General features: G+C 41.6%; 3 protein-coding genes and 1 pseudogene across 3 annotated transcripts; 3 read left to right on the top strand and 1 right to left on the bottom strand.

The window, feature by feature from the left end:
• The first annotated feature begins 587 nt into the window (after positions 1 to 587).
• On the top strand, positions 588 to 1514 carry LOC139340381 (olfactory receptor 51E1-like). The gene has a single exon (XM_070976172.1). The coding sequence runs from the start codon at positions 588 to 590 to the stop codon at positions 1512 to 1514; it is 927 nt and encodes a 308-aa protein (XP_070832273.1).
• Positions 1515 to 5580: 4066 nt separating this feature from the next.
• Positions 5581 to 6507, bottom strand: LOC139339945 (olfactory receptor 6N2-like). Its single transcript, XM_070975408.1, has one exon. The coding sequence runs from the start codon at positions 6505 to 6507 to the stop codon at positions 5581 to 5583; it is 927 nt and encodes a 308-aa protein (XP_070831509.1).
• Positions 6508 to 6620: 113 nt separating this feature from the next.
• On the top strand, positions 6621 to 9141 carry LOC139339944 (olfactory receptor 2K2-like; annotated as a pseudogene).
• A 2401-nt stretch (positions 9142 to 11542) lies between these two features.
• Positions 11543 to 12490, top strand: LOC139339942 (olfactory receptor 13C2-like). The gene has a single exon (XM_070975407.1). The coding sequence runs from the start codon at positions 11543 to 11545 to the stop codon at positions 12488 to 12490; it is 948 nt and encodes a 315-aa protein (XP_070831508.1).
• The last annotated feature ends 3686 nt before the right edge of the window (positions 12491 to 16176 follow it).

Genomic DNA, 16176 nt, shown 5'->3' with positions numbered 1-16176 from the left:
CTCTAGAAGCTATGAGATGAAATTACACAACATGATGGCAAGATTTTAGGATGTCACCAGATTGATATCACCACCACTGTGGAAAATTGCTCTATATGCTGGGAACAATGTGCCTCAAATCTCTGCTCTCAGCAGATAAGAGGCCATGACAGTCTATTGCAACTGTTCGCAAAGAACAGAGCACAAACTGACTATAGCCGAATGTTTGAGTTGCTTGTGGAAAGATTGTGTAACCGGCCACATGCTGAAGTAAAAGAGGTCAAAAATCCTGTGACTTCCTGTCTCCAGAGTTTGATGAAGATCTTTACATGTTAGTATCTAATTTGGTGGAACTTTTAATGAGATCCTTGGAGGGTGAGACAGTTTCATAAAAACCTTCCCTAGATTCAATTAGTTTCCTAAATGCTGGAGATAAACACATACTAAGTGCATTTGGTGGTCAAGTCAGGTCAGGTGTCTGAATAAGACGCTTCAGAACAGGTTAGATGTCGGTGTAATCGTTATAGTGGGACTTTTTGGTGTTTTTACCATGTAATATGATTCTGAAATCTGTTTTACCTTTGAACACTTAATTTTAGACAACATAAATGGGTGATGAGCTAAATGTTACATATATAACTCTCAGTGGTTATGTGGAACTTAGCAAATACAGATACCTTTATTTTTTTATCATATTTACAGCATATATTCTAATAATCTCCTGTAATTCTACTGTTATGTACCTCATCTGGATACACAAAAACCTCCATGAGCCCATGTACATTTTCATTGCAGCTTTGCTACTGAACTCTGTTCTTTACAGCACTTCTGTTTACCCAAAACTTCTAATTGACCTTCTATCAGAAAAACAGATCATATCTTATTCAGCCTGTCTCTTTCAGTTTCATTTGTTTTACTCTTTAGCTGGTTCAGAGTTCTTACTGTTGGCAGCCATGGCCTATGACAGATATGTGTCTATATGTAAACCTCTGCAATATGCAGCTATCATGAGAAAAACAACAGTCTGTATTTCCGTGGGTTCAGCTTGGATTGTACCCGCTTGTCATATTGCAGTCCCAGCAATACTGAGTGCTGAAACTAAACTGTGTAACTTTACTTTCAAAGCAGTATTTTGTAACAATTCAATTTACAAACTTCAATGTGTAATATCAAGAGTAATTACTGTATATGGCATAGTTGTTTTATTAGATCTTGTGGTCGTCCCTTCGCTCTTCATAATTTTTACATACACAAAGATCTTTATAATTTCCTTTCGCAGTTGTGGAGAAGTGAGGAAAAAAGCTGTAGAGACCTGTTTACCCCACCTGTTGGTTTTAATCAGTTTCACCTGTTTGATAGCATATGATGTCAGTATAGCTCGGGTGGATTCTAATTTTCCCCAAACTGCACGTTTTATAATGACTTTGCAAGTGGTTTTGTATCATCCTTTGTTAAATCCACTTATATACGGACTCAAAATGAAAGAAATTTTTAAACACCTCAAAAGGTTGTTCTGTCCAGCCAAAATCATTTGACTTATTGACACTGATTACTAATGTACAGTCTTTTTGTCTGAAATAGTTACAATCATTATTTAATGTACACATTTATGTCCATAACAAACCAAATCTTCAACAATAAAGGGACTCTGAACTGCTTGTAATTATAAAAACATGGTGTCTTGAACATTGAACAGTGGCTGATCACTTTCTGACAACTTTCATTCAGATTTCCTGTCATTCATTCGTCATATGGGACCCGGTTCGCAAGTAAAGACATTCTAATTATTATTGACTCTGTGTGTTGATGAATTTCAACAATATAAATGATGTTATTGAATTATATTACTTACAGTGTGTTTATACGCGTGTGTGTGTGTGTGTGTGACCATGCATTACTCATGTCGTATCTTTGAATGGCCTTTCCAAAGGTTTCTCCCATTTTTATGACTCTTATGTTTATATGTGTAATCTGAAATGGGGATATACATCAACAGTGTATGTGATGCTGCGAGCAGAGGGTGAGGCTGTTGACAGACAAGAACAGAACAAAAGAAATCAAACCTCTTAAGAGTGTGTGTGTGTGTGTGTGTGTGTGTGTGTGTGTGTGTGTGTGTGTGTGTGTGTGTGTGTGTGTGCGCGCGTGCCTGTGTGTGTGTGACAGACAGAGATTACACTAGTGGGAGGGATGGGCTTGGTGCCTCTCACACAGTTTGTCAAGCCTGGACTTAGCCAAGGTGGGATAGTCTTTTCTTACATGTAGCCAGTAGTTAGACGGGGGAAGAGCCTCAAAGTTCAGTTTTAAATCCCCTGAGTTTGTCATCTCAATCAGCTCCTCCGGTAACTTTATGTCCAGACTAGAACCAACACCGGGGGCAAAGGGGTTCCTAACCGAGTTTAAATCTGTGTTTTCAAGATCAGGGAAATAGTCTTTGAAATATCCTTGGAGGTGATCCAGGTGGGACTGGATCAATGGAGAGATGGAGCCCAAATCATCACATGACAGCAGCTCCTGGCGAAATGGTGGGAACATTTCTGTAACTCCCTCCTGGAGCTTGTTTGACCACAGCATAATCTTTTTGAAAAAAGCACGCACTTCGTCTTGCACCTGCAGTATATATGTGTCACGTCCTTGCATGCTTTGATTCAGTACATTTAAATGCTGGAAAATGTCTGACATGTACGCAAGCTTGCGGATCCAGGTTGCATCGGTGAACTGATCTGCCAGCTGATGCTTTTCAGATGAGAGGAACTCTGCAACCTCCTTCTGCAGCTCATAGACACGGTTCAAATCTGCACCCTGGGACAGCCAGTGCATGTTCGAGCGAAGCAGCAGCCCCTCAAAACGGGCGCCCATCTTATTGCAAAGCAGGGTAAACAGTCTGTGTTTCATGGAGTGGGCTTTAATGAAATTCACTACTTGCATAGCCTCCTGTAGTACCTGATTCAACTCCTCATCCATCCTTTTTGTGAAAAGTGCCTCGTGGTGGAGCATGCAGTGTGTGGCCACTACATGCAGGGCTTTCTGCTTAATGAGAGCAGTCAATCCACTGATCTTCCCGGTCATCGCTGCAGCTCCGTCCGAACACACCCCCACACAACGGGTCCAGTCCAATCCATTAGACTCGATGTATTTGTCCAAAACGAAAAATGAAAAGAAAAATGTCTTTCCCAGTGGCTCTTCTTTCAAGTGCTTTACAAAATAGTATTTCCTCCACAAATCTTTCCTGGGAAATATATCGAACGTATACAAGCAGCTGGGCCTCATTGGATAAATCTGTGCTCTCATCCAGCTGAAGTGCAAAGTATTCGCTGGCTCTCACCTGCTCCAAAAGCTGAGCAGATACGTCCCGTGCCATGTCACCAATCCGTCAGCTCACGGTGTTGTCAGAGAGTGGGACAGCGTCAATTTTTTTAGCAGCATCCTCACCAAGCTATTCTCGGACAGTGTCTTTGGTAGTGGGTAGAATCAAATGTCCAATTGTGTTAGGTTTTTTAGCCCGAGCAATGTGGTACAAGGCTAAAAATGACGCCTTCAGGGCCTGCTCGGGAACGGTAGCTTGCTGTGTGAATGCCGCAGATTGCCTGACTAGGCAGATGCTCTGGCCCAGTCGTCTGGCCGCTAGACGACTGGGTCAGAGCATCTCCAAAACTGTAGCTCTTGTGGCGTGTTCCTGGTCTGCTGTGGTCAGTATCTATCAAAAGTGGTCCAAGGAAGGAACCGTGGTGAATCGGAGACACGGTCATGGGTGCCCAAGGCTCATTGATGCACATGGGGAGCAAAGACTGACCCATGTGGTCCGATCCAACGGACGAGCTACTGTTGGTTAAATTGTCAAAAAAGTTAATGCTGGTTCTGATAGAAAGGTGTCAGAATACACAGTACATCGCAGTTTGTTGCACATGGGGCTGCATAGCCACAGACCAGTAAGGGTGCCCATGCTGACCCCTGTCCACTGCCGAAAAAATGCCAATAATGGGCACATGAGCATCAGAACTGGACCACAGAGTAATGGAAGAAGGTGGCCTGGTCTGATGAATCACGTTTTCTTTTACATCACGTGGTGGCTGGGTGCGTGTTTGTCGCTTACCTGTGGAACACATGGCACCAGGATGCACTATGGCAAGCCGGTGGAGGCAGTGTGATGCTTTGGGCAATGTTCTGCTGGGAAACCTTGGGTTCTGCCATCCATGTGGATGTTACGTTGAGGCGTACCACCTACTTAAGCATTGTTGCAGACCATGTACACCCTTTCATGGAAACAGTATTCCCTGATGGCTGTGGCCTCTTTCAGCAGGATAATACACAGTGCCACAAAACAAAAATGGTTCAGGAATAGTTTGAGGAGCGCAACAACGAGTTTGAGGCATTTACTTGCATTGTGCATCGAGTATCTGTGGGATGTGCTTGACAAACAAGTCCAATCCATGGAGGCCCTACCTCACAACTTACAGGACTTAAAGTATCTCCTGCTAACATCTTGGTGCCAGATACCACAGCACACCTTCAGGGGTCTATTGGAGTCCATGCCTCGATGGGTCAGGGCTGTTTTGGCAGCAAAAGGGGGACCAACACAATATTAGGCAGGTGGTCATAATGTTTTTCTTGATCGGTGTATATACCCAACCCACAAACCCTAACAATGCCTGTGTGTTCTGGCCTACAGAGTTTGATAATGTTCACATATTTCTATTTGTAACTTGCAGGTAAAATAAAAAGAAAACACTTTGTTTACTTGAAATGTTTTGGAACATTTGTTTTCATCTAGATGGCGTCTTTTTCCCGGCTCATTTTGGCAAGACAATGTCAAGCCCCATTCTGCAGCAGCACAACAGCGTGGCTTCATAGTAAAAGGGTGCAGGCAGTGGACTGGCTGCCTGCAGCCCAGACCTGTCTCCCACTGAAAATATGTGGCACTCCCCAAAATTATGTGACCACTTTTATATTAATTTAGTTTAATTAGCTGAACAACTTCAGCATTGACCTTACTGTCCCAGAGGACATTGTGTTGCCGCCAGGTAAAACATAGACCACACAGGGACACAGGCACACATAAAAATACATTTTCTTTTCAAGATCTTAAAATTATCTGTAATAATGTAGGAGACAAGCATGTTATTTCATTATCATTATTATTATTATCATTATTCGTTTTCCTTTTTATGATGTACTACCCATGATTGGGTGGGAAGGCAGATGGGATGAGAATTGTTTGCATTTTTTCTAAAACATTGTAAAACATGTTGTTCTCTATATGTTTGTAAGTTCCACCTCTCAATAAAAATAAATAAAAATAAATTAAATTAACATTTTGCCATTCATGTGAAAAAATATTGTTGGTATTTAGTCATGTCAGGTTACCATGCCAACCACGAGGTTGGTGGCGGGGGTGTCAGCAGTAGCTCAATGGACTGGGCTTAAACACAAAGCCTCACAAACTATAGGAACTATAGAAAACTGATCAGTCATCACATTGTTGAAGCCAACAGTGCTCTTTACTGTGTTATCAGAACGAATTACAACATTTGATACTCTGCAAGGATCAGAGAATCCCACCTCTGCATTCTTATTACACAAGAAGTCAAAGCCACATTAAAAACATTAGTTCATTTTGTACTGACGGAACAACTGCTTGAGGTGTTTGGAAATTTCTTTCATTTTGAGACCATATATGATTGGATTAAAGAGAGGATGATACAAGACCAGTTGTAAGGTCATTATTAAACGTGCAATTTTGGGAATATCAGATTCCAGTCTAACTATAATAACATCATATGTGCACAACAAGGAAAAGTTGATCAAAACCAACAGGTGGGGTAAACAGGTCTCTGCAGCCTTTGTCCTCACTTCTCTACAACTTCTGTAGCTTACAGTAAATATTTTTGTGTATGTAAAAAGTATAAAGAGCATAGGACAAAGGGCAACATTGAGCAAAATGAACACACCATATATAGATATTGCTCTTGAAGTCACACAATGAAGTTTGTAAATTGAGTTATTGCAAAAAATTACTTGCAGAGTAAACCTGCAGAGCTTTTGTTTCATACTCATTATTGCTGATGCCACGAGTTGACAAGCAGGAACAAGCCAAGCTAAAGCCAGAGAGACACTGACAGTTGTTTTTCTCATGATAGTCGGATATTGCAGAGGTTTACATATGGACACATACCTGTCATAAGACATGGCTGACAGCAGCAAGAACTCTGAACCACCTAAAGAGTAAAACAGAAAATATTGAAAGAGACAGGCTGAATAAGATATGACCTGTTTGTCAGATAAAAAGTCGATCAGCAGCTTTGGGTAGATGGTCGTGCTGTAAAGAACAGAGTTGATCAACAGAGCTGCAATGAAAATGTACATGGGCTCATGGAGGTTTTTGTGAATCCAGATCAGGTACACAATAGTGGAATTACAGCAGATTATGAGAATATATGCTGTGAACATAATCACAAAATAAAGGTATCTGTATTTGTGAACTTCCACATGCCCACCAAGAGTTATATATGTAACATTTAAGTCTTCATCCATCAAGAAAGTCAGCATTGATTAATTAAACAGTTAGGTAATATACCAGCAATATGTGTAAAGTAAAGAAGAGGTCATCTCTTGTGAAATGTTTTTATCAGGTTGCTTCACCCTCCATGGGTCTCATTAAACCTTCCACCAAGAGTGACTCGTATGTAAACATCTTCATCAAACTCCGGAGGCTTGAATCCGCAGGTGTTGTTGGACCTCTGTCATTGGGGCTTGTGATCAGCAACATTTTTGTCTCCCATTGAATGACATCATGCTGCTCATGTGTATGGAAATTGTCAAAATACTTGGTAGCATTTCATTTGGCATAAAATTCAAAGTTTGTTTCATGAGACAGATGCATCACTCTGGAGAAGGCCAATAATACAGAGCCCACCTGGTGTCATCTGAGAAAAAAAGATGTGTAAATCTGTACTTTCATTTTACAATGAACTGTCCTCTTTCAAAATTGCTGCCCCCAGATTTCTCAGCATCTTTTTTTATTCATAAATGGTTGTACTTCGTTTTTTCTCAGTACTCTCCAACGGCAACCAGACTTGCCTGAGGTTTTGGAAGGCATTTTGCTTCTCATCCAAGAGGCTTCTTCAGTTCTAACTGACTGGTGGAGTCTCAGGCTTTTATGCTGTACATTGGAGAAGGAGATCTGATGTCCAGGGTAAACACCGAGTTGGTAGTAATGTAGTTTTTGCAGGCTTTTGATTAGTATATTGATGGTTCCAGAGCGAAGTTTTCAAAGACAAGTGGGGACAGTTTGAAAGAGGCAAAACACAGGTTTGGGTGGGAAAGGGTAAATGACTTACTCTGAGAAACTTATCAGGCCTCAGTCTGTGCTTCTACCTGGAAGGGTCTCAGACAGACCACCGCAGACACTACCTGCTTTGCTTAATTTTTTTTGCTGATATCCTTGTTTTTACAAAGAAATACCCCAAGACCACTGTGAGACCCAAGGCCAGGAAAAATATTGCTAGAAATGATACAGGTAAATCCACACCTCATAAGCCAGACACCATTCTGAGTGGAGACTCTATAACCAGGTATGTAAGAATGTCAAAAACCTAAAAATCACACCATGAATGACATATCTGTCAAAGAGCTAACTGAGGTGTTACCGGGATCCTCTCTACACATCAAAGTGACGGGAACATTATGATTTGTGTTGGATCTTTTGACATTCTTCAAAGGGAAACTGTCTCTGGGGTCCTGAAAAAAGACTTTTGCTTCTGCTATTGGAGAAACCGGTGGACTGTCAGTCTTCATATCAGGCCCCATTCCAACCTTAAGGAAAGGCATTGAATCTTCCAGCAGACTCCTTGCCCCAATACATGGATGACATCGGAATGCCTCAGTCATGGGATGAAATTTATTGACAGTTTCAATATCTTTGGGAACTGTGAAGAACGCTTGAGGATTTACGGCATCCAAACATCACTGGTTGCAGACTGCTGGGCACCAGTCTGTGTCATGCTCTTGGCATGCTGTACCAAAACAAGAATACACAGATAAGCACCAGCTGGTTCAGAGTTCTTACTGTTGGCAGCCATGTCTTATGACAGGTATGTGTCCATATGTAAACCTCTGCAATATGCAGCTATCATGAGAAAAACAACAGTCAGTGCTCTCTTAGTTGTAGCTTGGATTCTGCCTGCTTCTCAGATTGCAGTGCCGGCTGGACTGAATGCTCATAAAAAACTGTAACTTTACTTTTGAAGGAATAATCTGCAACAGCACAGTTTACAAACTTCACTGTGGGAGTTCTACAGCACATCCTGTGTATGGTGTGGTTATTTTGTTTAATGTTGCACTTCTTCCTGTGCTCTTCATCCTTTTCACATACAGGATACTTCTAAAATCCTATTGCAGTAGTAGAGAAGTCAGGAGAAAAGCTGCACAGACCTGTTTACCACACCTGTTGGTTTTGATCAGCTTTTCCTGTTTGACTGCAGACAATGTCATTGTCTCTGCTGCTTTAGCATGAATTTCTCTTAATGCTAACATTAATTAACATCTTATTTAACCTTAGAGTCTTGTTATCAGTGTTGGCACCATCACTTTTCATATTTGTGTCATTATCGCTCATCAGTAAAGATCATAATGAAGTGAAATTGTCATCATTTTCAGTTAATAGCCACTGGCATAAGAGCACATCCCATGAGATGCACTTTTTTCTGCTGAACCAGTATATTTACAGTAAGTTAAATAAGTTAATGCTCTCTGAAACAGATTGTCCGACCAGATCATTTGTCCATTTACCATAAAGACTGCGATCAGAAAAACGAACCCTGAGAAGCACCACATGAATTCACCCAGTGAGCACGATTGTGGTGAAACACTCAAAGGTTTTAAAACCGTGGCAGGTTTTTTTGAATGCAGGATGCTTAAAGTCTTAACATCTTTCAGCAGCATGTCTGTGATTAGTTTTGACTTTACTACATATTAGTATACTTGTACTATCCCATCGCAGTACGCAGAACTGTTCACCACACCTTTTGGTTTTAATCAGCTTTTCCTGTTTGACTGCATATTTTGTCATTATAGTTCCACTGGGGTCTGATTTGACAAAAAACTGCACTTTTAATAATAACTTTAGAGTCAGTTTTGTATCATCCTCTCTTCAACCCAGTTGTATAAGGCTCCTCTGCCAAAGTGATCTAAAGTGTTAAAATTGATGTTACAGTTACTGATGCTGCTGTTCAACCATGTCTTATGTTATAATAATGTTATGGAAAAAATAGTCTTCAGTCAAGGAGAAAGTCAAGGTTTGGATCAAGAGTCCTGCCAATGTGGGCATTAAAAGCCCATTGAGACCATTTATGTGATACCGGGCAATGCTGTTCACATGTTTCAGCCACAGGAATCGTAGAGAGAGGGGGAGGGGGTGGATTCGTTGACATGCAAAAAATGTTTCAGAGATCTGAATCCAACTGCGGGTGTTGCAATTACAGCATCTGGTAAAAACCTGATTGTTTTTGCCACCAGTTCACAGCAGCTGAAGGAGAGATTGTTCAGCCATGGCTCAGGCCTGACACCAGAAAACGCATTAGGCAGATGTTCTGCTTTCCCAACAAACATGATGTTTTCTTCAAAGACACATGGTGATGAAAAAGGAGGAAAAGATTATGAAAAGCATGACAGTGGCAATAACACTGAGCTGCAGACCTGTGTACTGTGTTCACAGCAGCACCGTGATAGAGACATTACAGAACATACATAAATATTCATAGATCTACACAAGGCAATTTAAAGGCTCCGCTGCCCACTCCCCACCTTGGATGGCATCACTCCAGATACAGTGTCGACAAACTGGACTGGCCTACCAACTCAGATATCCTGTACAGGAGGGGCCAAAGTCATCTCCACCAAGTAAGAGGACTGAGGTCCTTTGGAGTATGTATGTCCCATTAGATATCAGTGCTGCATTTGATCCTGTAGATCAGAATATTCTTCTGGACAGACTTGAGCAGACCTGGATCGGTCTCTCTGACACAGTTCTTAAATGGTTCAGGTCTTATCTAACTGGTCAACAGTTCCATGTGGCCATGGATGATCAGTCCTCTAATAAAACAGACCTGACATGTCGTGTCCCACAGGGCTCAACTGAAAAAAAAAAGTATGTGCTCCTAAAATCATTGGGCTACTTTATTAAATAATAATAATAATAGGCCTAATAACAACAACAACAACAACAACAACAACAACAACAACAATTATAACAATTGACACATCAAACTTGTTTTAGGCTAAGCTGCACTTAAACAACTTCTCAGGCAGAAACATGAGGTAAAATGGTGAATATGCCTCCACACAAACAGGAAGTCATGTAGCCATTATTATTATTCTCCTAGTAGTTCAGTGATAGAACTGTTGTTCTCATTCACTCACTTTCAGGCTGTTTCCACTGACTGGTGTAAACTTATTGTTTCATTCTTCAGCTCTGCTCCAAACCATGGATGTATTATGGTCTAAATGCGCACCACCGTCAGAGCGTCTTGTTCCCATGACAACTGACCGGAGAAAGACACATGGCGCGTCATGCTTATGGGCTTCACCTGTGGCTGTGGCCACACCAAGCAGCTGGAGCAGATCCAGGTTCAGTCACGTTCAGATTACCGGTAGTGTCGGTTCTTGTGACAACCCTAGTCTCAAGTCTGAGGTCATGATAGCGCCGTGTTACCGCAGACTGTGCTTGTTCACCTGCTGCTGCTCGGACCCGTGTCGTCACTGGCCTGGCTGCTCCCGCCACGACAGAACAGATCTGTCAGCTTTGTGCATTTGGCCGCATCCTCAATTCACTTCTTTTTCTTTCTTGCCCTCCGCTTATCTGCACCACACATCTCTTTTTCTGGTGGCTTCTTTCTTTTAAGCATCTTTGCCTCTACCTTGCTTTTTTTTTTTCCAGAAAAATAACGGTCGTCGTCTGAGCGGCTGAGCCAATCACAATCAATAGACGCATGGATCAGTTCAAATTGGGAGGGGGCGCTTGTATTCCCCCTTATATGCAACACAATGCAGTGACCCAGTCTGACGTTACACTCCGAGCTACCTGCAGCTGCGAGGGTCAACAACAACATTACATTTGAAAAAAAAAAAAGTTTGACCACAAGAGGGCCCATGGGTTTACAAAACCCACCAACCCTACGTCATCTACGCCACTGATGCTGCCATACTGACTCGTTCTGCTTTTGCTGTTGAGAAATAATCCATCACAACATTGTGAGGACTCCTGAAACATGTACAACAATTTCATTCTTCAAACTTTTAACCAATTAGTGAAAGGCTTGCCTTTTCAACCCTGGCCGTTAGATCTCCTGAAACACTGAGACTTCTTCCCAACCCTGACTACAAGTTCTTACTTCCAGAGTTTGTTGAGTTAGTAGTTCTTGGCAACAACTTTAATGAGGTCCATGGAGGATGATTCAATCTGATTAAAACTCTGTGAATTATGGACATGAACACACTCTACGTGTGTTTTAAGGTAACTGTAAATGAAAAGACTCTGAAAAGACCAAGTGACAGTTTTGTGGCAACTTTAATGGATGATGAAGTAAATGTAACATATGTGACTCTCGGTGGGCATGTGGACATGGACAAATACAGATATGTTTATTTTGTGATTATGTTCACAGCATATATTTTCATAATCTGCTGTAATTCCACTATTGTGTACCTGATCTGGATTCACCAAAACCTCCATGAGCCCATGTACATTTTCATTGCAGCTCTGTTAATCAACTCTGTTCTTTTCAGCACGACCATCTACCCAAAGCTGCTGATCGACTTTTTATCTGACAAACAGATCATATCTTATTCAGCCTGTCTCTTTCAGTTTCATGTGTTTTACTCTTTAGGTGGTTCAGAGTTCTTGCTGTTGGCAGCCATGGCCTATGACAGATACGTGTCTATATGTAAACCTCTGCAATATCCAACTGTCATGACAAAAACAACTGTCAGTATTTTCTTGCTCTTCGCTTGGATTCTGCCTGCTGCTCAGGTTGCAGTGCCAGCTGTACTGGGTGCTCATAAAAAACTTTGCAGATTCATTTTAAATGGAATTTTCTGTAATAACAGAGTTTACAAACTTCACTGCGTGATCTCAGAATCATACATTATTCGTGATTTGATCATTTTGATAAATCTTGCACTTCTCCCTGTGCTCTTCATCCTTTTCACGTACACCAGGATTCTTATCATTTCCTATCGAAGTCGTAGAGAAGTCAGGAGAAAAGCTGCACAGACCTGTTTACCACATCTGATAGTTTTAATCAACTTCTCCTGTTTGTGTGCATATGATGTCATTATCATTAGACTGGAGTCAGATATTCCAAAACCTGTTCGTTTAATAATGACTTTACAAGTGGTTTTGTATACTCCTCTTTTCAATCCACTCATTTATGGACTAAAAATGAAAGAAATTTCTAAACACCTGAAGAAGTTGTTCTGTCCAGCCAAAATGAACCAATGTCTCACCACTGATAACTGATCAGTTTTATGTCTTCTGTACTAATGCTGAAGATAAGTGACTCCTCTGATCCTTGTGAGGTGTTAGATGTAAGAAACTGTTTCTTTGACTGATTCACAGTAAAGACCAACATCAGCATCAACAGTGTAACGACTGATCAGTCTGTTGAAGTTATTCAACTCTCTTGAGTCATCACAGGTTTTCAACTCAACTTGCAAAACCAGACTTATCTCACACTTCGCTTTAGGAAGCACCCATTATTGTTCTGGTATAAGGGAAAAATGCTCTGGCTTGTTTGTATGTTGTTAATTACATATTGGGCAGCACTGGGCCCAGGGTGCAGTGAGCACATGGCAAGCCCTCACATTAAAATGGCTAAATGCCTTCAAGAGAAACACATGATTTGTATGTCTTTACAGTCAACAAAGACCCAAACAGGCCTGCCCTGATACACAATCCAAGTCTTCATCTAAACTTGCCATTTTGTAGTGTGTAGGCTGTTAGCTCTGAGGCTGTTGTTGTTGTGTGAGACAAGATGATGAAACTACATTTTTCTATCTTAAAAACATAACGCAAGCGTAACAATCTATAAATCAGAAAGATGCTGAAAGACTGATTCATGACTTTATTTCAAGCCAAGTCGACCACTGTAACACACTCTTTACAGGCCCTCCAAAAAGCTTTCAAAACTGCAGCTCGGCTAACCAGAACCACGAGGAGAGAGCACATTAGTCCAGTTTTAGTTGCTCTGCACTGACTTCCTGTAACATCTAGATCTGATCTGAAGATCCACCTCCTTGTATACAAAGCTCTTAATGAGCGACAACCAAGCTACATAATCTGTGCATGATGTACATATACATAGTTGTTTTTCTGTTCTGTTTCCTGTGCACTTTTTATTTTGACTTCATAATACCACTGTGCTTACTCTTTGTAATACTTGCTGGCTGTAACGACTGAATTTCCCCAAGTGTGGGATCAATACAGTCTTATCTTACATTACTAACTCCCTTATTCATTATTTGCCTTCAAGAACAGAGATGTGATCAGATGTGAGGTCTTGTCATTCTTTCATTGTAGAAGGAAACTCATTTTCATTCTGTGGAGATTTTGATCACATGTAAGTCTCCCAGCAGTCAGGGGAAAGGTGCGCTGCAGGTATTTCCACAGGCTTTGTTGGAACAATAGATCCTAAGACTGTGAGACACAAATGTGACCAGCCACGAGAAAACCAGAAACAAGTCTCCCAAGGGGGGCATTTTGAGTTATTTACAGATTCTGAAAGTGTAGTTTCTAAGCTTTCCAACGATGTCTAACACACGGAAATCTGAAAATATTTGAAGAAGATGTGGCCTTTTGAATGTAGACACTCCTCAAACTAGTTTAGTGAGAAATCCAGCCTGAAAGATTCTCACCTACCAGGGGAGCCAGGTAACACAGTGCTGCTCATTGCATCTCATTTGCATAAGTCCAACCCCCTACTGGTCTAGCTATCAGTGACATCTGGTATCTTTTAGCCCGCAGGACAGAAACTATTGTAGTAGTTTGAACAATGGTTATCAAATGGAAAAGGAAATTCTTTTGTTACAAAAAGCCCCTGAATAAAAATGAAAAACAAGAAAGGTAATATACTTAAGAGTTAAAAGGAGCAAATGTAGATACTTATTTCTAATATTAAATAAAATAAAATAAATTCTGTCAGTCTGTGGTGCAGTGGGATGGATCAGTCTGTTGCTGAATGAGTCAAGTCAAGACAACTCTATTGTCAATGCTGCTATATGCCTCCTCTCGCATGTGGCGTTTCCTCTGTGGGTGCGCTGCAGTAGTGGGGGTCGTGTCAAAACGGGCCGCTGGCGTGTGCCCGGTTCAATTTGCAGATTGCTGTGTTGCCGATGTCAAAAAGAGTCCCACGGCTGTGTGTGCGCATTGGGACAAACAAGCACAACAAAAACATTAAATCACTTGAACACACCGACGAAGACAAGCATGTAGACACCACATTATCGGGACAGAGAGGAGATGCTGCGTCCACACGTGCCACCATCACTACTACTACTCTTCATCGAATTCTACATCATCTTCATCTTCAGCTAAGGTCATCTGTAGATTAGGGATGTTCTCCAGTGTAATGCAGTCGCTCTCGTCGATTTCTTCAGTTTCATCATCTTGTCCAGGTTCAGAATCCGAAATGAGATCATTGTCGGCATAACCAGAAGCTGCATAAGTAGCCATGTGGTTCCCTTTTAACGTGCAGCTGATTGGCCGAAAAAGAACAGAAGAACATAATTTCCCCTCGAGGGATGAATAAAGGAATATTGAATTGAATTGAATTGAATATTGAATAGCCAAAGAAAGTCAGTACACTAATTTACTGTTGAACTGCCACACCCCCAACTAGGACCCTGAATTTACTCAAAAACAACCCAAACTCAAATACAAAGTTTACGGTTTTAAGGCCCCCAATACTGTTATTTGAAACAAGGAGTGGCTTCTTGATGATTTTCAACTAAATTTTCTGCAAAAAAACGAAAATCACAATTTTTAAAAAAAAAATCAATTTTTCTCTGTTTACACAACTTGCACCAGGCCAACTTGTTGCTGGTTTTCTCATGGCGGGTCACAAATGTGAGACAATAGCAAGTAGTACTGTGAACTCAACAGTTTGTACATAACATGCTGAGGTCATGAATGAGACTCAGGACATCTTCACACCTACAAGACTTGGTTGGAATCGGACACTGCTGTGTTAATCCATCCTTGCTTCCTCATTGCCCACCTGTACACAACTGGGCATCTGTGCCATCCACGAGTGCCGGATCACCCATTGAACTTCAGCTATCCATGCTACCATACATTCCTCTGCACTCTTGTCCTGACTAACCTATGACCTCGCCCCTCACACCAAATACCCACCTATGGCACCAAATATCACACCCCCACCTATGCAACAGCAACCCATGTCTCCAAGACAATCTTCATCCGGTGATATTCGGCCATTGTCATCTATTCTGCATTCATCCAGGCCATCGTCTAAATGTATAGTGTTTTCCTCATAAAAGGGCAGCTCACAAAAATTGTGAAGAACAGCAACAAGCAGAAGATGATTCTGTCACTGATTGAGAATCACGGTCATGGCTGCTCCTGTTTATCCGTCCCTCCTGCTTCTTGTAAGTCCACTCATTTGTCTTGTCGTTGTCTGCTTGTTGTTGTCTGGATGTGGCACCTCATTTCCTGCTGCCAGTCTACCTGCATCCAATCCCCTCATCAGACCTAGCAGTATATATAGCCCAGCTCTTCCCTCCAGCCTTCACCTCATCATTCAGTTTGCCAGGGTGGTACTACCGCTGAGGCTAATCTCAGTTTACACTGTACCTCCTTATGCCTCAGGTTCATTATCCTACACAGATCTCTGTCTGCCTGCCTCACTCCACATGAATTCTGGTCCAGCTCTCCAAACCCCATCTCACCAACTTCTTCATAAAACTGCCTTTGAACTTTTGCAAGCCTCTTGTCTGAATCCTGTGCTTTGCCAGACCATCTAAAGTTAATGCCCCAAAATGACATTCTGTCATTCTCTTGAGCCGTCTCTTCTGATGTCCCTGGGTTCTGGTGAAGCCCCAAAGGAACTTCCAGAGGAGAGCTGAACATCGGTGTTTCTGATGTCTCTTGGATTGTTGCGGATATATGGGCAAGGTATAAAGGTGAAG

This window comes from Chaetodon trifascialis, chromosome 12 (genome assembly GCF_039877785.1).
Source record: "Chaetodon trifascialis isolate fChaTrf1 chromosome 12, fChaTrf1.hap1, whole genome shotgun sequence".
NCBI classification, from domain to species: Eukaryota; Metazoa; Chordata; class Actinopteri; order Chaetodontiformes; family Chaetodontidae; genus Chaetodon; species Chaetodon trifascialis.
The sequence above is the reverse complement of the archived record's forward strand: the minus strand, read 5'-3'. Positions and strand labels throughout refer to the sequence as shown.

Excerpts from the sequence above, each read along its gene's own strand:
- LOC139339942 (XM_070975407.1), top strand. The coding sequence starts at position 11,543 with ATGGATGATGAAGTAAATGTAACATATGTGACTCTCGGTGGGCATGTG.
- LOC139340381 (XM_070976172.1), top strand. The coding sequence starts at position 588 with ATGGGTGATGAGCTAAATGTTACATATATAACTCTCAGTGGTTATGTG.
- LOC139339945 (XM_070975408.1), bottom strand. The coding sequence starts at position 6,507 with ATGGATGAAGACTTAAATGTTACATATATAACTCTTGGTGGGCATGTG.